Here is a 21,423-nt window from a genome sequence, read left to right on the forward strand (position 1 = left end):
CTGCCTGAAAAATCCTTCTCACTGTGGTCAATGCGCATGCGCTAACATGGGGAGATTAATCAGGTCGTGAACAACCTAACCCTAACCCTTACCCTAACCCTAATCCTAACCCTAACCCATGGTTCGTTCGGTCAAAGGGTCGCATTTTTTTAAGTCCAAGATTGGCGCATGCGCATTGACCGCAATGAGAAGGATTGTTCAGCAGAGGTTTCAGTTCGTGACACCGGATGCCCTTCTCCAATTACCTTGCCGACTAGCATGGTGAACATGAGGACGCCCAAGGACCACCAGTCCGCAGCATGGTCATACGGGTACACTGTTAACACTTCCGGCGCTGAAACATCAACACTAGATAATAATAGTAATAAATAATAATACATGTATTAATAATAAAAAAATAAAAATGATAATAAATAGCTTTTGGTTGTTCCATCACATTAGATTTTGTTCAGCCAGGTGTGATAAAACAAAAGAAGTCATGCATCAATACATATGTGGGCGTGCACACACACACACACACACACACACACACACACACACACACACACACACACACACACACACACACACACACACATACACACACACAAACATACACACAAACACTCACACACATGCATACACACACACACACTCTCTCTCTCTCTAACACACACACAAGCACACTCCTCACCCATGTACTGCAGAGTTCCACAGACGGTGCGTGTCTGTCCGCCGCCCTGGAGCCACTTGGCCAGGCCGAAGTCTGTCAGCTGCATGTGACCTGCCAACACCAGAGATGACGATGAAAAACAGCCAAAAAGAAGGAAAATGGCATAAAAAGGTTAACCCCTTTCACAATCAGAAACCAAATACAGTCAAACCTGTCATTGCGACCACCTCTCTAAAAAGAACACCTGCCAAACTGTACAACCACCTTGATGAATCTCTGAAGATTTTTTTCCATATAATTCACCTTTCAATAATAACCACTTTTGGTCTGCCCCTTTGGTGGTCGTTAAAGACAGGTTCGACTACATCACGATTTGACTAAATTTTGTTATTCCTGGCTAAAATGAAAAATAAGACAGGCGTTGATTCACACATAACTATGGCACTGTTTACTGCTTGACTATGAAACAACACCTGTCCAACTTTCAAACATGAGTATGCAGGAAGATTTTCTTCAAAAGACACAACATTCTCACCGCCAAATCATAATACAATAGGAGAGTTTGCTGCACTTACCTCCATTTGCTTCTCATGCTTGGTTTAAACAGTGTTTTATTCAACAATTTATGGATATAATATACATAACAAGCATGTTTAGGATCACGCTTCTACTTTGTCAAACAGAGAGAGTGAGACTGCCGGTAATCACCCACAACCTTTTCATCTTATTTTCAACAACACCAAGTCTGTCAAATGCATTTTAAATGTTAATGATCTGCTAATCAAAATGCTCATTTATTGATTTTAACACTCATTGGTAATTAATTAATTACACCACTCCCACAGTTCTATATGAAAATAACCTGCTGCTCAGAGTATATCACTCACCAGAAGAGTCCAGCAAAATATTTTCCATCTGAAACCAGGAGAAAAAAAGGGTTTTAATCACAATCAGACACGCCGCACAGGAAGAGAAGTACAAATGACAAAATTATTCACTTCCGTACGCTAATCTGCAGCTGTGAAGTACATGTGGAAACACACATTTTTTTATTAAATGAATGAATCGGTTTTGCCGCTGCCGCAACCTTCATGTCGCTACATGGAAACACAGATTTAACACTTTACTTTGGCAGTGTGCAATGGCATACTTCACAGGAATGTTTCTCAGGCTCACGCACATACACACCAAAAAACCAAACCACTCCATAAATGTTTGACTGCTATTTCAAGACAGAGCTGTATCTCATAAAAATGTTGTAAAATGCTTCGACTGATGTGGGTCACGCAGGAAGTTTAGCAATCAAAAATTCGTACCTTCACGTCTCTGTAGATTACACCACTGTTATGCAAGTAATCTGAAAACGAGAAGTTTCAAAGATAAGAACAGTTTTCCCCAAAATTAAAAATAAATCATCAGGATTTCAGTTATATACAGTTGCATAATCATTAAAGCCAAAGAAAGGAGGGAGGGGTGATATTGGAGCAGTTCTGTTTCACCGTTCCACACTGTTCTTCTTCTTCAGCGTTCCAGAATTGTCTAGTGACGTGTGAGCTCGTTTGCCCATTTGGGTTCCCCACACTATACTCTGAGAGCATAGTCAGCTTCACTCCGCTTTCGTTGAGTGGGCATGCTGGGTATTTTTGTGTTTCCATAACCCACCGAACTCTGACATGGATTACAGGATCTTTTCCGTGCGCACTTGGTCTTGTGCTTGCGTGTACACACGAAGGGGGTTAAGTCACTAGCAGGTCTGCACATAAGTTGACCTGGGAGATCGGAAAAATGTCCACTCTTAACCCACCAGGCGGCAGCGACCGGGATTCGAACTCACGACCTCCCGATTAGGAGGCCGACGTCTTACCAACACGCCACTGCGCCCGTCGTTCCACACTGAATTTTGTTTTGCACAAACAGATCCACATCTGAAAAGATAATAATGAAAATAACGAAAAATGGTCACACCCGTTTTCAGCACAGCTTCAGCTTGTCTCTCTTGCTAACACACTCTCTCACACACAATCTATCTCAATCTCAAGCAAACGTGTGTGTATGTACGCACAAATTACTAACACACACACACACTCTCTCTTTCTCACACACACAATTTCTCTCTCACTCTCTCTCTCTCTCTCACCCACACACTCTCTCTTTCTCACACACACAATTTCTCTCTCACTCTCTCTCTCTCTCTCACCCACACACACTCTCTCTTTCTCACACACACAATTTCTCTCTCACTCTCTCTCTCTCTCACCCACACACACTCTCTCTTTCTCACACACACAATTTCTCTCTCACTCTCTCTCTCTCTCTCTCACCCACACACACTCTCTCTTTCTCACACACACAATTTCTCTCTCACTCTCTCTCTCTCTCTCTCACCCACACACACTCACATTCTCTTTCCCCTGCCACCAATACCTACAAATCACTCCCAACTCCACACAGACAGGCACAGTCACACATACCCAAGACCATTGCCATTTCAGAGATGTAGATCTTGACCAGTTGCTCTGGGAAGGCACCATGAAATGTCCACAGCGTGAACAACTCGCCGTAAGGAATGTATTCTAACACTGCAACAACAGGGATACATACCATTCATTAATCCAGAAATATACCTGTACAAATCTCAAAATATACTGGAAGTGTGTGGAGTTTAAAAGATCAAGCTTCAATAACATCCAAGAAAACATAAATGTTAAGTTCGTCCCCAGACAGCTGGATGTCCATACATCCAAATGCTACTCAGTCTCTGGCCAATAAAAAAAAAAAGGAAAAGGATTCTAATGATTTTCTCATGGCTACCTGTCTAACATAAGGGTTTAATATTTAATTGCTCCCCCCCCCTCACCCATTATTATAATGTAAACTCTGTATTAGGTGTGCTTTAAATAGTTTGCATTACAATAAGACAGATTTCTGGAAGTGTCACGACTTACACTTGCAAAAACATAGCACAAGATTTAAATTTCAAGAACTCCTGTTTCCCTGAACCATAAATATTATACAATGTAGCAAAAACACAACACAAGCTGCTGACAGACTGTAGGTTTTCCAGCTTCTGATTTGCAAAGCTGGCTCTGCCATGAGCCAGGCTGAGCATGACAAAATCAAATTGGGGGATGCCTAGCGGGAAAGACCCACCAGGCCAGTTGCAGATGAAAAAGTCACGGAGCCGCAGAGCTTACCTATGTACAGATTGCGTCGTGATTGCCAGTACTCGTAGGCTTTGACGATAAGCGGATGCTCTCCAGCCATTTGCTGCAAATAATTATGTAAAATAAAGGCAAATGTAAGAGCAAAGTACAAAAGAAAATATGCACACCCAAACTAAAACAGCAGCCCCAAAAGTCCAACAAATGGTGTACTCGCCTTTGGCTAGTGATTCTGAACATTTACTAGCCAGAGAGCAAACTTTACTATCCAAACCAACAATTTGTTTCAGCAACTTTACTCGCATTTGGCGAGTAGATGAACATTTCTACTCGCCAGGTTACCAGGTACATGTTTCTACTCGCCATGGCGAGTAAAATACTCGCCACTTTCAGGCCTGAACAAACAAGGAAAATCAGGTAACTGTTCCCAGTAACTTGAGTAAGTCATACTGTTCAGCAAAAAAACAAGAATTTGAAAGTTACAGATCTATACAACACTACAACAGAGTGGCACATGTTCATGCTCCGAATTTCACGTCATATTATTAAATATCATGCACACACACACACACACACACACACACACACACACACACACACACACACACACACACACACACACACACACACACACACACACACACACACACACAGACTACAGAGAACTTAACTTCAAGACAACCGTTACACTAGCTGACAATCCATTGAACCATACACACACACACAGAACCCAGATTTGACTGAATGGTAGCCTTGTCAATGTACTTTGCGCTTTCACACATACACACACTACAGAGAGCTTAGTTTAAGGCCCAGTCTTCCTCAAATGGTTTACAGAACGATTTAAATCTTCTCACAAAAAAAGCAGTTCTAACCTTATGGAACACACTTGTTATAGCATTTAACAGCATTAAATGACACAGTTCGTTTTAATGGCTATTTAGCTCGCGTAAACCACACACCAGATTTTGTGGTTTATTTTACCTCTGAGCCATCATGAACCCGTGTCACACACTTTTCTTTTTTTCACAATTTCGTTGTCAGTTTGTGATTTCAATGTGACTCGCTATATCTGCAATAGCATGTCATTACGTACCTCTGAATCTAAAATGCAACAAACGACTGCGAGTCACACAAACTTATCGGCGGCGGTTGGCTTCAAAGAAAATTGTCTGCTTGCGGAAACACGGCCTTTGAGTGACCTGCTTCCGGGCTCCCTTTTTATATTTAGTCAAGTTTTGACTAAATATTTTAACATCGAGGGGGAATCGAAACGAGGGTCGTGGTGTATGTGTGTGCGTGCGTGTGTGCGTGCGTGCGTGTAGAGCGATTCAGACCAAACTACTGGACCGATCTTTATGAAATTTGACATGAGAGTTCCTGGGTATGATATCCCCGAACGTTTTTTTCATTTTTTTGATAAATGTCTTTGATGACGTCATATCCGGCTTTTCGTGAAAGTTGAGGCGGCACTGTCACGCCCTCATTTTTCAACCAAATTGGTTGAAATTTTGGTCAAGTAATCTTCGACGAAGCCCGGACTTCGGTATTGCATTTCAGCTTGGTGGCTTAAAAATCAATTAATGACTTTGGTCATTAAAAATCTGAAAATTGTAAAAAATAATAAAAATTTATAAAACGATCCAAATGGAAAATTTCCTAAATAAATTATCATTTAATTAATATACTTACCCGAATCACATTAGCATTGAGTCACCTGAGATGCTTATCACTGAAAAACGCTTACCCGGCTAAAGAATTTAAAGGGAAGCAACCCCATCACCAAAACGAAAGTGAAAGTAGCTTTGGTAATGGGCCAGTACACCGGGAGTTACCTCCCATACGGGTGTATGCCACGTCACTTCCTCTAGGAACACGTGCCTATTATCATACGGCTTTAAAAAATCTTAAAACCATAAGCGGGGCAGGTGGGAGGGAATACAGTATGTGATTCGGGTAAGTATATTAATTAAATGATAATTTATTTAGGAAATTTTCCATTTAATATCATATTCTTACTCCGAATCACATTAGCAGATAACATCAACAAGGCGGTGGGCTAGAAATGAATCAAAACTCACCATCAAGTTCTGGACAGGAACTGGCCTGCTGCTATGAGCGCTGGAAGGCCTCTGGAGCCATCCTGTCGAAGAGCTGTGACGTCCCGAAGATAAAAGTTTATGAAAACATCTTCGGAACGCCAATACGCAGTTGTCAGCACCTCCTCTAGACGTCTGGAGCGCAGAACTGCCAGAGAGGATGCCCACGCCCTCGTTTCATGGGCTCGGGCCGAGTCAAGTGGCAAGGAGGGCATAACCCCCCCCCTCTTTGTGCGACTCCACTCATAAGCCTGCTTGATGAGCGAGGACACCCACCGGGCCAACGTTACCTTCGACAAATCTTTCTCGCGCCTAGTAAGGAGAGAGATAAACAACAACTTCTGAGAACTAGACCGAATCGGCTGAGTCCGGGCTAAGTACAGACGAAGTGCCCTCACAGGGCAATTGACCGAATCGGGGTCATCCGGGGCCAACGCGCTGGTCAGAGCCTTAACTCTAACCAGCGGAGAGGCCTGCCCCGGAGACTGATTCTTGGCCAGGAAATCAGGCCGGAAACGCAAAGATGCGGAACCGTCCGGCTCAAAGGAGATATCTCCAGGCTGACCCGACAGGGCGTGGACCTCGCTACCCCGTCGGGCCGTAGCCAACAAAAGGAGAAACAGCGCTTTGCGAGTGACATTGAACAGACTGGCCTCGCTTAAAGGCTCAAAATCCGCAGAACGAAGGAATTCCAGGATTAAAAACAAGTCCCACTTGGGAGCGGGCAAACGAGCTTTAGCTTCCTTAAGAGCAGCCCCTTTAATGACTGCAGCTATAACGCCCCCGACTCGAACAGAACGACCAATCTGCTTAAGAGTCGCCGAGATAGCGGAGCGCCGGACCCTCAACGAGGAGACTGAGGCGCCCTGCGAAGACATGAAAGAGAGGTGGTTAGCGACCTGAATAGAGCGCGGAGCCACCGAACTCACCCCTCTAGCTGAACACCAGGCAGTCCATGCCTTCCAGTGGGAAGCATAAACTGAAGAGGTGGACGCTCTATGCGAGCGAGCCACCAAGTCCAGAGTCAAAGACGACGCCCCAGAGCGCTTCAGCGAGTCCCGAACAACTTCCACACGTGAAGCTTCAGAAGACTGGGCTCCTCGTGTGGAATGCCTGTTCGGGGCTGCACTAGTTCCCCTCGCACGAGTGCGAGAGGAATGGGGGGCCCTTGGGCGAGCCGAAGAAGATCTGGAAACCAGACCTGCGACGGCCACAGAGGAGCGACCAGAAGAAGAAGGGCCGGCTCCTCCATCTCCGCTTTCCGGATTACTCGGCTGAGTAACGGAAAGGGAGGAAAGGCGTACGCCTCCAGACCCGTCCAGGGAAAGTCCAGAGCGTTCACTCGCCATGCCTGAGGGTCCGGGAATGGCGAGACGAACACCGGAAGCCTCTTTGAGTACCTTGTGGCAAAAAGGTCCACCAGAGGCTTTTGGACCTGGGCCCAAAGGCGAAGCAGTGCCCCGTGAGTGATCGTCCACTCCGACTGAAGCACTGTACCGGAACGACTGAGCGCATCCGCCAAAGTGTTCAGCCTCCCTGGAAGGTACCTGGCCGAGATCGTGATATGATGCTGAAAGCACCACACCAGGATCTCGCAAGCCCTCTCCGAGAGAGACGGGGACCGCGAGCCTCCCTGCTTGTTGATGTACGCCGCCACTGTCATGTTGTCTGTAAACAGACGAACATGTTTGGCGTACAGGGAGGGCAGAAACTTGGCCAGAGCTAGAGCAACTGCCTCTAGCTCCAGCAAGTTGATGTGCCACAAGGACTGCTCCGTCGTCCACAGACCGGAAGTAGTCTGAAGATCTGTATGTGCCCCCCAACCCTCCCTGGACGCATCTGTAAAGAGGTCCAGGTCGGGGAGGGGCACGACGATCGGAACACCTCTGCAGACCCACTCCGTGTCCAACCACGGAAGGGTCGCAGACTGGAACCATCCCTGCAAAGGGATGAGGGCGTCCCAGTCCACCAGAGGAGAGTCCACAAACGGCTTCAGCGCGAACTGAAGCGGACGTTTGTGGACCCGGCCCAGTGAAACCAGAAGAGCCATAGACTCCATCTGCCCCAAGATGGAGGCGAGCGAGCGGATGGAAGCCATCAGGAGAGGTAAAGTGGAGCGAATCTGGGCTTGGAGCTTGTCCACCCTTCTCTGAGAAGGCTGGACAGTCCAAGCGACCGTGTCGAAAGACATCCCCAGATAAGTGAATGTCTGTGACGGGGTCAGCTCCGACTTTACCCGGTTGATCGAGAACCCCAACGAGTTGGATTCTCGAAGAACCGTCAGGGTATCCTGCGAACAGCCGCTCTGGGACTGGTTCATGATGAGCCAGTCGTCCAGATAAGCCCGCAGACGGATACCCTGGGACCTCACCAGTGCACAGACCTGTCTCACCACCATGGTGAAAATCCATGGTGCGAGAGACAGCCCGAAAGGGAGTGCGCGAAACTGGTAGATCTGATTTCCGACTGCAAGACGGAACGTGCTTCTTGCGAGAAGGGGGGCTTGAACCGCGGAGGCACTCGGGTAAGAGGCGCCTTTTCCTCCCGCCAGAGTAGACGGAAGCCCGACGGAAGGGCGGGAGGGAGGTGAGATCGGGAGCGCTTCATTGGGGGTGTGGCTTACTTCCAGAGCCGCCACGCCCCCTCCCCGATGCCGTCCTCTTCTTCCCACCACGAGCGGCCGGCGGAGCCTGCCGCTTCTGAGCTGGCTTGGGGTTAGACGATGTCTGAGCCTGCTTCTGTTTAGAAGGCTGAGACTGTTTCACCCCCTTCAGAGTGTAGTCAAGGAACTGACTGTCCTTGTTTGACTGAATCTCCTTCTGTCTGGCATCCAGTGCCAGCGGACAGAAGAGAGACTCCTCTGAGACCGGGGAGACTCTCAAGGTCTCCCTAGTAGCCAGTTCCGTGAATTGGGACTGCGAGAGGAAGAGATCCCTCCTGCAGAGTACCGCTTGGGTGTACTGCAGGGAGGAAAGACGCAATTGTTCCTCATTGACCTTGGCCAATGCGGCCAAAAGCGCAGAGACATCGTCCGCATTCTGTTCTTCACTGAGAGTGAAAGGAACTAGCGAATCGGTCAATGCCCGAGACAGAGCCCGAACGAGAGTCTCCGCAATGGAGGACAGTTCGATCTGCCGACGTCCAACCTCCTCAGCAGAGAGGAGGGAAGCCTCGGAAACCGGCAAAACCGAATCACGCTTGATCGGTTTAGTCAGAAGAGGCAGCAATTCCCGGGAAACCGGAAGGGTAGCCCTAGGGAGTGCAAAAGACGCCAGCCAATTCTGGCTCTGATTGGGCATGCCAAGCTTCCTATTGGCCGTAGGCACGAAGGAAGAGGCTTGGGCAGCTGAAGCCACCCACTGCTGAGCTGATTCCGGAACTGGACCAAAAGGAAGCAGTAACGGAACAGGCACTGGCCGAATACCACTCCCCGCATGTGCTGGACGAACCAGTGAATGCGAAAGTTGGTAAGCCACTGACGGAGACTCGGCGAACCGGAAGGAAGAAACATCCTCCTGTGCCGGCCGGAAGTCCGCCATGGCAGAAGGAACGAATGATGCGGAAGAGTCCGCAGCCACCACCCCTTCAGGAAAATAACGAGACGTTACTTCCGCCGCGACGTCAAGAACAGACTTGAGCTTCGACGGAAACACGCCCCGCGACTCCTCGCTGACCACTGATGGAGCATCAGAATAGTCACACGTGGAACCCTGACCGAAGTCACCAGTTCCGGAAGCAGAAGCATGCCCTGGCAAACCGGAAACCGGAAAAGCCTGAGCACTAACGTCATCCTGCCGCCCAAAATCCTGTGAAGGTAAAGGGTAAGCAGGACGACCATCCGCAAAAACCGGAGCTGGATGAGCTGACGTCACTCCCCCGACTGAGTGGAGTGATGCCTGCTCAAGCCTAGGCGCTTGAAAGCCGGAAGGCGCACGCTGTAATCCACTATCTGGTATCCGGAAGGAACCACCAGAAGAGGAAGAAGCGTTTCCGGCCGAAACCGGAAGTGTAGTCAACGGAACCGCAAAATGCGGAAGTGAAGACTGCACTGGTTGACTTCGCGATCCGGAAGGACCGGAAGTCAGTGAATACTCCATCCTGCCGCGACCGCCATAGCGTGCCGGAGCGGACGGATCATCACTTCCGGCAAGTGCCGGAAATGCGGCAGTCGAAACCGACTGCCGCCGCTGTTCGAACAAGTCCGGGGCCTCGTAGGTTATCGCCGGAAATGAAAGATCAGCAAGGTATCGGTCGTGACCCGATGCGAAAGAGCTGTCCCCCGAAGGAGAACGTCCAGGCGCCTCACGAGGGCTATCGGACCAGCTCTGCTTACCAACCGACGCTGAAGAGGGAGGACGCTGCTCCAAGCCGGAAGTGGAGGACAAAGACACGGAAGCCAATGCCCGGACGTCACTGCCAGATGCCGGAAACGCCGAACTGCTGGCGACGGAACGCTGAAATTCTGCCTGCACCAAGCTGCGGATTTCTGGAACCAGTGACTTTAACAGAGAGGAAACCAACGCACCTTGTCCAGGTGCTAACAAAGAAGACGAAGTCTCCGATGTAGAGACAGGTGCAGAAGTAACAGTAGCGCTAGGCGCCGCAAAAGAAGCAGAAGTAGTAACAGCGCTAGGCGCCGAAATTGGTACAGCCAACAAAGTGTTACGCTCTTGGTCTGTAACAAGTAACGTTGCTTTGGAAGAGGAAGACTTAGCCTTAATTTTCCCCTTGGGGTCCGACTTGCCACGGCGCTTGTCTGAATCAGACATGTTGACAACAACACGTGGCAACGCGAAAAAATTTACTGAAACATAAGTCTAAACGACTGGAAAATTCAGTAAACACACGCACTAATGCGTTAACAAAATACTATAGCTAAACTTGCCCCACAAGCAGAGGCACGGAGAGCTACAAACAAAGTCACACGAGCTAGAAAACTAACTCACACAACAAAATGGCGACACGCAAGACACTGACACAAACGTCAACAACACGTGGCAAAGCCAAAAAGATTTACTGAAACGTAAGTCAAAACGACTGAAAACACAGTAAACACACACGCTTACGCGTCAACAAAATACTAAAGCTACACTTGCCCAAACAGAAAGAGGGCACGCAGAGCTACTAGCAAAGTCACACGAGTTAGCTAACTAACTCACACAACAAAATGGCGAAACACGCAAGTCACTGACACACAAGTCCGTAAAAAACGGACAACGTACAGTAACGAAACAGCGCAAACAACCAACAACAAACGGGAACGAGCTCACCAAACTGTAGGCAAGGCGAGCAGACAAGCTGGGTAACGTGGCCGGCGGGTGTCACTCAAACACCAAGGTCAGCCACAGAGCGTCAAAAAGTAAACCGTCCTCTCCGAGGTGAAAAAGACGTATGATAATAGGCACGTGTTCCTAGAGGAAGTGACGTGGCATACACCCGTATGGGAGGTAACTCCCGGTGTACTGGCCCATTACCAAAGCTACTTTCACTTTCGTTTTGGTGATGGGGTTGCTTCCCTTTAAATTCTTTAGCCGGGTAAGCGTTTTTCAGTGATAAGCATCTCAGGTGACTCAATGCTAATGTGATTCGGAGTAAGAATATGATATTAAATTTACGTTTACCTTATTCTCCATCATTTGCTGATTCCAAAAACATATAAATATGTTATATTCGGATTAAAAACAAGCTCTGAAAATTAAATATATAAAAATTATTATCAAAATTAAATTGTCCAAATCAATTTAAAAACACTTTCATCTTATTCCTTGTCGGTTCCTGATTCCAAAAACATATAGATATGATATGTTTGGATTAAAAACACGCTCAGAAAGTTAAAACAAAGAGAGGTACAGAAAAGCGTGCTATCCTTCTTAGCGCAACTACTACCCCGCTCTTCTTGTCAATTTCACTGCCTTTGCCATGAGCGGTGGACTGACGATGCTACGAGTATACGGTCTTGCTGAAAAATGGCATTGCGTTCAGTTTCATTCTGTGAGTTCGACAGCTACTTGACTAAATATTGTATTTTCGCCTTACGCGACTTGTTTAAAACTTTCAAAACTTTGAGTTGTACTGATGTCTTGATGAAAATAGAAATCTTTTATGATTTAAGAATTTTTGTGTTACAAGCTGTCAATTTATTATCTAGATTTTAAAAGTTAGTTCTAGCGCCAAAGCGAGGCGTCCGATTGTGGTATCAGACAATCCGGCTGGCCACGCAAAAATAAATTCTTTGAAAAATACTCGCTCTTTATGGTGGACACCTACGATGTTCTCAATCTGTGAGTGTTTAAACGAAAGAGTGTTTGTACTGTGTGTAAAAGCCTGACGGTGTCTGTGACCAGAAACTGATGGTTTAAGTGAAGCTGTGTGAGCCTTTAACTTTAAGTGAAGCTGTGTGTGCCTTTAACTTTAAGTGAAGCTGTGTGAGCCTTTAACTTTAAGTGAAGCTGTGTGAGCCTTTAACTTTAAGTGAAGCTGTGTGTGCCTTTAACTTTAAGTGAAGCTGTGTGAGCCTTTAACTTTAAGTGAAGCTGTGTGTGCCTTTAACTTTAAGACGACAGTTACTCTCGTCTTTTGTTCACTCAGACATGTACACACACAGAACCGATATTACCTGAATGGTAGCCTCATCTTTGCACTGTTTTATTGCATTCTCCTTGATTATCTGCTGCTTCTCAAGCACCTGCAAAACACCATCATTAACATACATTAACGTATCGATTGGACATTGGATTTCCCTTCTTTGAGCCATGTGACGTCAGAGGCCTACAAAACTTCATATTTGGGCGTTTCAGGTTGACCGAAACTTCAAAGGAACTACAAAACACACGTCATGTGTTTGATTGCATGTGTGTGTGCTCGTTCAATCGTCAAAACAACAACAAAGTCAGTACATGACGTGTGTTTTGTAGTTTCTTTGAAGTTTCGGTCAACCTGAAACGCCCAAATATGTAGCTTAGGGTATGTGTTTGATTGCATGTGTGTGTGTGCTCGTTCAATCGTCAAAACAACAACAAAGTCAGTACCTGAAAGGAATTCGATCGATACATAAAGGTTATTTGCGTTTTTGACCAAAATATGACATTTTACACAGATCTTGACAGTCATTGTTCACCTCGACCGCTATCGCGGTCTTGGAGAACAATGACTGTCGAGATCTGTGTAAAATGTCATATTTTGGTCAAAAACGCAAATAACGTATATTACCATCAATGGTCACATGATGGAGGTAATTGTGTCGACACCATGAAGATAAAGTCAATGAAAATCAGGTCTTGGTGCACAGACAACCTTCAAGCTGAGGGCCTTCAATAATATATAGCGACCACCAACCCCCTACCCTTTTAAGATCCTACTTTCTCAAACTGTCTCCCTGTGTTGTAAGTTTACCTCCATTTTAAGACCACCCCCCCCCCCCCCCCCTTTCTTTAAAGAACCGTTTCTCTAAGATTATGGACATGTATGCAGACCTAGAAGTGGCAGTGTCACTACTGAATCTGACCAAAACATTGATTAAAAGACTACTCAAACTCAAAATCAGCGACCAACCTTTATAGCGTAAAACTGTTTGTCATCTTCTCGCTGTGCTTTCAGCACATTGCCGAAAGCTCCCTGAGCGATCACCTCCACCACCTGGTAAAAAACCCAACGTACACAGTTACATTGCTGTCAGAGTTTCAGTAAAGAATGATACTTTGCCACAAATACATGTATTTGACACACGCTCACTCACACCAGTGCCCATACACAAACACACACATGAGCAATTCCAAAGCGGAACATGCATACACATTGTAATTTGTATAAAAGCAATGAAGCATACAGAATACAGTGACTTACACACACACACATACACACACAGAGTGACACACATGCAAACGTACACATACACAAAGCCACATACACAAAATGTGATTCACACGCATTGTAACTGAGTAAGAAACAAACACACAGCAGCATAGACATACCACACACACACACACAATGACAAACCCGTCAAACCAACAACAACAAAAGTAACAAACAACGTACCTCAAAATCATGGTCCTCAATCTCCCCCCTGAGAGGAAAGTGTGGCAAGAAGAGGGCCTCGGTGACCGGTATCTTGTGGTCAACTTTGTCCTGTCCTTTGCCGTGCTTTCCATCCTTGTGCTTGTGGTCGTTGAGTCGCTGTGAACTGCGGGACTTCTCTCGCACAAAACTGGCGTCAGGAGACAGACTCTGCAAAGTTTTTCTGATCATGAGCACATGAGAGGCAGTGGACCAGTGTGGGGGACCTGGGAGTGTGACTGACTCATCAGTTCTCAAGCCACTTTGTTAAACTTTAATATTACTTTTTTTTAGGATTACGAGCATGGATAATGAAATGACCTCTAGGCTCTATATATATTGTAAATTCCTTTTCGACAAAAATAGGTTTTCTAGATCAATTTGAAGCTGAGAAAACTTCTGTTTCCATTCCAGGAATATCATCAGCAACTCACTGAAGTATGATGCGGTTGCTGTTGACATCTTAGTCTTAGGTCATTCAATGATTAACATTATAACACATTAACTTATTAACAAGCATCTTGATTCAATGAATTCTAGTTCTAGTTCTACAAACAACAATTTCCATTTTCCATTTGATAGAACTTAGAAGATCTGTCTGGTGCATGGTGTGAACTTAGTTACATGAAGAAATACTTGCTTCTATTTCACCTTGAGTGGATACACATTTTGACATTGACAATCAACGATATAAGTTGATTTAATAGGCCTACTTCCACCTAATCAACCACTGAACTAGGCCTATTTTCACAAAGTCTGTACACTCAATGCTTATAAATTATTTCGAATTTTTACACACACACACACACACACACACACACACACACACACACACACACACACACACACACACACACACACACACACACGTTCACACACACACATACATGTATACATTGAAAGTCAACATCTCCTAGAATAATACAAAATGACAAACACACACCTGTGTATCGGGAACTGACTGCGCTTTCCGTAACTTGTGTTGGTTGTTCCCCATTTTCCATCCCCCTCAGTCACCACCGTGCGCCTCTCCTCCGGTTAAAAACAACTACTGCTTCGTCTGTGTCACATTTTTGACGAGCAGACGGCCTGGAATTTTAGATGACACCCAAGAATTCCGCGCTGAAGTCATTTTTTTACTCCAATTTATGTCATCTTTGAAAGCCTGCGTCGGTCACTTTTCTAAAGAGATTCGTTAGAACTAACCGATAACAGGAATGACCTACGTATTTCAAAATGAAAGAGATAGTAAAATTCACTTTGCTTCAGAAAAATAACAATATTTGAAATATATGTATACCAAAAATAATTGGTATAACTACGTTTTAGTTTTCTGTATTTCTCTTTGTTATTGTTAAAACTGTTATCGAGCAGTCCTGGTTTTATCTCAGCCTTTTCAGAATCGGAACAATTTGAGAATACTAAACCATTTGAGATTTCATTATATTATCAGCACGAACGGCTTAGCAGCGATACTGGAAATTGTGGTCCGCTGTTGGATACATTTAATGTCGGCAAATTTTGATATTTAAAAAGAGTAGACATTAATTCTGCTTCGAATATAACTGTTGCATGTCTTTATTTGCATGCATCTTTTCCCCAAGTGAAGAAGATCATTGAAAAAGCTCCACCCAAATCCTGTATTCTCGACCCAATTCCTTCAGAGCTATTAAATGAGTGTCTAGAGGAATTACTCCCTGTCATTACTGACATCATAAATCAATCCCTCACATCCGGTCAAGTACCCCCTTCTTTTAAGCATGCAGTAGTCACTCCCCTCCTGAAAAAAGCTAACCTTGACATCAACACTTTCAAGAACTACCGCCCTGTCTCCAATTTGCCTTTTGTTTCGAAAGTCCTTGAAAAAGTTGTTTTGGCCCAATTGTCAGAGCATCTCGCTAAGACAGGTATGGTTGAACCATTACAGTCCGCCTACCGCGCAGATCACAGCACTGAAACAGCCCTACTTAAGGTAGCGAATGATCTTCTCACTGCTTGTGACAGCGGCTCTGTTTCGCTTCTGGCCCTGTTGGACCTATCCGCAGCGTTCGACACCCTTGACCACGATATACTGCTGGCAAGGTTGAACACCACATTCGGCATAACAGGCACGGCTCTGGGGTGGTTCTGCTCCTACCTGACTGGACGCACTCAGGCTGTTGTGATCCAGAATAAGCACTCCGAGGACACCATATTAAAGTATGGTGTCCCACAAGGATCTGTGTTAGGCCCAGTGTTATTCACTATGTACATGCAGCCGTTAAGCAAAGTCATAAAGCACCACAATGTCCTGTACCACATGTTCGCAGACGACACTCAACTACAAAAATCCGCACACACCAAACAGTTTACAGAGTTAGTGCAGTCAATAGAATCATGCAGCGATTCCATCAAACAGTGGATGACAGTCAACAAGCTCAAGATGAATGATGATAAGACAGAGATCATGCCAGTTGGCAAACAATCAAAGTTAAAGCTTCTTTCAGAAACATCCAGTCTTACCCTTTCTGATACCACAGTCACATTCAGCACCAAAGTAAAAAACCTGGGTGTCCACCTTGACAGTAACCTGTCAATGGACGCCCACATCAACTCACTCTGCAGAACCGCCTTTCTTGAAATGCGGAGGATTAGCCAAATCAGACACCTTCTTTCCCTCGACGCAACCAAGACACTGGTTTCGGCTTTTATTTTGTCGAGACTGGATTACTGCAACTCGCTCCTAGCCGGCCTCCCAGACGCCAAGCTAGACCGCCTACAGCGCATCATGAACAATGCAGCACGTCTTGTGCTGCGCAAGCGCAAGCGCGACCATGTCACCCCTCTCCTCATGACCCTTCACTGGCTACCAATCAAAGCACGCATTACATATAAAATAGCTACCCTGTGTTACCGTAGCCTTCAAGACTCTGCCCCTTCTTACCTGTCTTCGCTCTTAAAGCCACACGTCCCCACACGCAACCTCAGATCCGCTGACGCAGGGCACCTTGTTGTCCCACGCGTCAAACTGAACGCTTTCGGCAAGCGCGCCTTTACCTACACAGCTCCCTCTATTTGGAACTCTCTGCCCATGTCTGTCCGCCTTTCTACCTCTCTCCCTTCCTTCAAGTCCTCTCTAAAAACACACCTCTTCCGGGAATACTTCAACCCCTAGCCTGTGCGAGTGATTCGATGTTGTCCGTGTGTGTGTTTGTGTGTGTGTGCGAGTGAGCGACACGAGTATATGCGAGTAATTGGTTGTGTGCACTGTTCAGTATTTGCCACATTAAGGAGAGGGGTCGCTTGCCATCGTAGCGCGCTGTGGGCCGGCTGGGGGCGGGTTGCTTGCGAGGGCTGTATTTTGTACATTGATTATTTGATACATGTATAATTATTAAATGCGTCTCCAGGAATATGTTTAGTTTAAATCTTGTGTCGATACTATTTAATTCTGCCTCGCTATTAGCCATTGAGTAAAACTGTTTTATCACCATTGCTTTATTGTTGTTAATTCGTCTCCAGAAATATGTTTTGTTTTAATCTTGTGTCGATACTATTTAACTCTGCCTCGTTATTAGCCATTGAGTATAACTGTTTTATCACCATTGTTTTATTGTTGTTCTTTGGCCATTTACGTTGAATGACTTGTTATACATTGACATTGATAGTTTTATTCTTCTTCTTCTTCGTCGTTCGCTAGATAGTTTTATTATAAGAACCTTTTTTTTTAATTCCTATTAACTCGATGTTCTTTAACTATGTTTGTAAATTGTTAGAGGATCTTTTAGTAGAAGTGTTTAACTGTCGAAGCTGCTTTTACCTAAGAGACCGACTGTATATTGTGCTGTTGTACTTGTCAGACTTGATTGTACCAAGTCCTTCACATGTTGTAATGCGCTTAGAGCCAAATATTTTTGTTTTTTGTAAGGGATAGGCGCAATATAAATACACTTTATTATTATTATTATGCTTCACCAAAATGACACCAGGCAAAACTGGCCGAAAACCCACTAATAAACACAGATAGTTGTCATGCCGCGTGTACCCAAACTCGCACGTACACACACTCGCTAATACACAATGACACACACAGACACACAGACAGACACACACACACACACACACAGACACACACGGCCCGGCACACCGCGGCCGCTGTGACACTGCGGACACACCGGGCTGTGCGGACACACACACTGACACTGACACGGCACACACACACACACACACACACACACACACACACAAACACACACACACACATACACACACACACACACACAAACACACACACACGGCACACACACACCGTGACATACACACACAAACACACACATACATACACACACACCCGGCACACACAAACACACACACACGGCACACACACACTGACACACACACACACAAACACACACATACATACATACACACACACACACACACTGACACACACACGCGCGCCGCGCGGAGAAAAATCAAATTAACAAGCAAAATCGACACCAAGAGTTGGTTTACCTTGTTTATTATCACTGACAAGCAACAACAACATCAACAACAAATTTAATAGATACATTTAAAAAAAATCCAACAACACAATCAAACCTAGCTGTTACGCTGTTTACCAACCATTATCTTGATCGTGCAACTTAGTAACTCATTGACCTCTTGAGCCGCTGTGACCTTGCTGATGTCAATCTTATGACATGCTTTTCGACCTGACAGATCCTGTTTTTCAGTCTGATTAGAAACAGGAAGTAGACAAGAAAGGTATGTTTAATGCATAAAAATAAAAATATAAAAATGAATAAATCCCTGCGCTTAGAACTGTACCCACGGAATACGCGCGATATAAGACTCATATTGATTGATTGATTGAATTATTGACAAAACAAAACGTTACGTTCACAAATATATCGACCCAGCGGTCTTTTAAGTGCACAGACAAACACTAATTGCACAACACTTTTTTCCTCACACACACTGTGTGTGTGTGTGTGTGTGTGTGTGTGTGTGTGTGTGTGTGTTTGTGTGTGTGTTTGTGTGTGTGTTTATGTGTGTCAGTCAGTGTGTGTGTGTGTGTGTGTGTGTGTGTGCGGGGTGGTGGTGTGGTGGTGGTGTTTGTGTATGTGTATGTGTATGTGTGTGTGTGTGTTTTTGTGTGTGTGTTTATGTGTGTCAGTCAGTCAGTGTGTGTGTGTGTGTGTGTGTGTGTGTGTGTGTGTGTGTGTGTGTGTGTGTGCGGTGTCAGTGTATGAGCCTAGTGTGTGTGTGTAGACGCAAACCTGTGCCGGATCAGTTCAAATCTTTACCTTCGCTTGTACCTGAGTGGCCTGTTGATTGCAAATCGGATACATATTTGGGAGTTGGGCTTGAGCATACATCCTAAAAGCGTAAGGCAAGTCCGGCTTCGCTGTTTACCTGAGGCTTCAAACAAAAACAATGAAACCTACAATAGCCGCAAAGAGAGATAAAAAAAAAAGTGTTACACAAAACCTAGAGAAAAAAAATTTAAAAAAGGATACAGATAAATATAAAATATAAGAAAGAAAAAACAATGATTGTCAAAATGATTTATTGCAATATTCAATAATAAAACAGATAATACGTACGTACATACCACTTTTTAAGTTTATCTTGAAATTTATCTATCATTCACAACCCTAGATTTTCTTTTTTCAATTTTTGCTAGAGGGATATAACTCGTGTTTTGGGTTGGAACAATGAAAAACAAACAAACACGGCGGTAAAACTATTACTCTGTCCAGCTAAGATTTCGAATTCTTTCTGCAGTAAAACGTTGTAAATAAAGATATATATACAGAGATAATGATGGTTACTACATAGAAAAACAAATACATAAATAAACAATAAATAAATAAATAGATGAATAATCGAATAAAAATAAATACATACGAAATAAAGGACTTTTACTTCTACCGACAAATAGAGAAATAGTTGGATAATTGAATGAATAAATGAATAAGTAAATAAATGAAAAAAATAATAAAAGAATGAAGAAATAAATAGATAAAAATAATAAATAAATAGATCAATCAATCAATCAATCAATCAATGAAATAAAATATGATGTTGAAACTTTTATTTCGGCTCATAGTTTTCGACCTCAACTGTGAAAAGGTTCAAAGCCTTACATTTGAAAATGTGTTGATAAAATCAAAACAGATACGTAATTCTAGATAGAACGTCGAATCGTCAACATCACGGGGAATTCCCTCCAGGTTTTGGCCAGTCGACTTCACTGCGTATTTCAGGACATACCAAGGGCGGATCTGGGGGGGGGGGGGGGGGGGGTTACACGGGTTACGTAACCCCCCCCACCCCCACCCCCCCCAAAAAGAGGTAATTTATTGGCTCAGGATGCACCAGATAGCTCTATTTTGCTTCTTTGGATAAAAAAAATTTTCGGGGGGGCATGCCCCCGGACCCCCCTAGAGGTTTAGGCGCCTTCGGCGCCGTCAACTTGTATCTTCGCAGTCATTTTGTAACCCCCCCCCCCCTCCAAAGTGAATTGATCTGCCCTTGCATACAAATTGAGCTGACCCCGTCTGACACGAGAACAATTACCGTTAATCCGATAAGAATTTAGAGGTTAAAAAAACCCCGTTTTTGGACTCTCAACCACCTTTACAGTGCGGTGTATTTTGTACGTTGCTTGAAAAGAAAGGTAAACTTGAAACTTGTCCTGCAAGAAACCTGCTCTTGCGTTAAAAACCTGGATCAACGCGACTTTGCACCCCGAACCAGGGTTTCCTGCCCCTTTTAAAGCTACCGCCCTTCTCGTGTATTTGACTATAGGGAAAATCGTTGGAACGTTGTTATTGACAAAGTTACGTTACAGTCACAAATATGAATCATTCGCTCGGCTTACTGGCGCGAGTGGGCGAAAACTGAAATGCATCAAGATAAGCTTATTGTGATATTTGTTTGTGAATTGTCTGTTCACTTAAAAGACCGTTGGGTCGACATATTTGTGACTGTAACGTAATTTTGTCAATAACAACGTTCCAACAACTTACCTTTCTTGATTTTAGATTCTGAATTTTGGAACGTTGGCAGTCTCTTTGTTTTTGGATATAATAGGGAAAATCGCAGTAGATTTGTCCAGTCTTTTACTTGGTACATGAGTATGCTATGTACCCTTTTACTACTTGGACTCACACCGCAAACCCCCCACAGCCTGCCTGTTTTCTGGGAGTAGTCTTATAGTGAATACATTTAGCAGATTGACAATTTTAAGGGGTCTTTGAGTAACAAAAGCAATTCATTAACACTGAAATGCCCTATTTGCACAGAAATCACCCGGGCTGTCGGGGAAGGAAAGTTTAAGCTTTACGCCCTCACGGCAAAGCCATTAGGGGCATGTGAGACGAGAAAACCCGGCTTTGTATATGGAGAAACAAAATTTGAATTAAAATAATGAAATTAAAAATGCAGAGGTGGTTTGGGGGGTGGGAGGGGG

At 44.7% G+C, this 21,423-nt stretch overlaps 1 protein-coding gene across 1 annotated transcript in view; it reads right to left on the bottom strand.

Annotated features, from left to right (window-relative positions):
- The window catches only part of LOC138975348 (ribosomal protein S6 kinase-related protein-like), a 31,271-nt gene extending 16,129 nt beyond the window's left edge, over positions 1–15,142 (bottom strand). The window contains exons 1-10 of the mRNA XM_070348013.1: positions 14,908–15,142; positions 13,947–14,135; positions 13,464–13,547; positions 12,529–12,597; positions 3,847–3,919; positions 3,124–3,231; positions 1,969–2,009; positions 1,540–1,567; positions 674–763; positions 246–334 (exon numbers count right to left, since the gene is read on the bottom strand). Of these exons, the coding sequence (XP_070204114.1) occupies positions 246–334; positions 674–763; positions 1,540–1,567; positions 1,969–2,009; positions 3,124–3,231; positions 3,847–3,919; positions 12,529–12,597; positions 13,464–13,547; positions 13,947–14,135; positions 14,908–14,961 (825 nt within the window). The 5' untranslated portion in view covers positions 14,962–15,142. The remainder of the gene's footprint in view (positions 1–245; positions 335–673; positions 764–1,539; positions 1,568–1,968; positions 2,010–3,123; positions 3,232–3,846; positions 3,920–12,528; positions 12,598–13,463; positions 13,548–13,946; positions 14,136–14,907) is intronic.
- Positions 15,143–21,423: the final 6,281 nt, after the last annotated feature.

The sequence above is a fragment of the Littorina saxatilis genome, linkage group LG9 (genome assembly GCF_037325665.1).
Source record: "Littorina saxatilis isolate snail1 linkage group LG9, US_GU_Lsax_2.0, whole genome shotgun sequence".
NCBI classification, from domain to species: Eukaryota; Metazoa; Mollusca; class Gastropoda; order Littorinimorpha; family Littorinidae; genus Littorina; species Littorina saxatilis.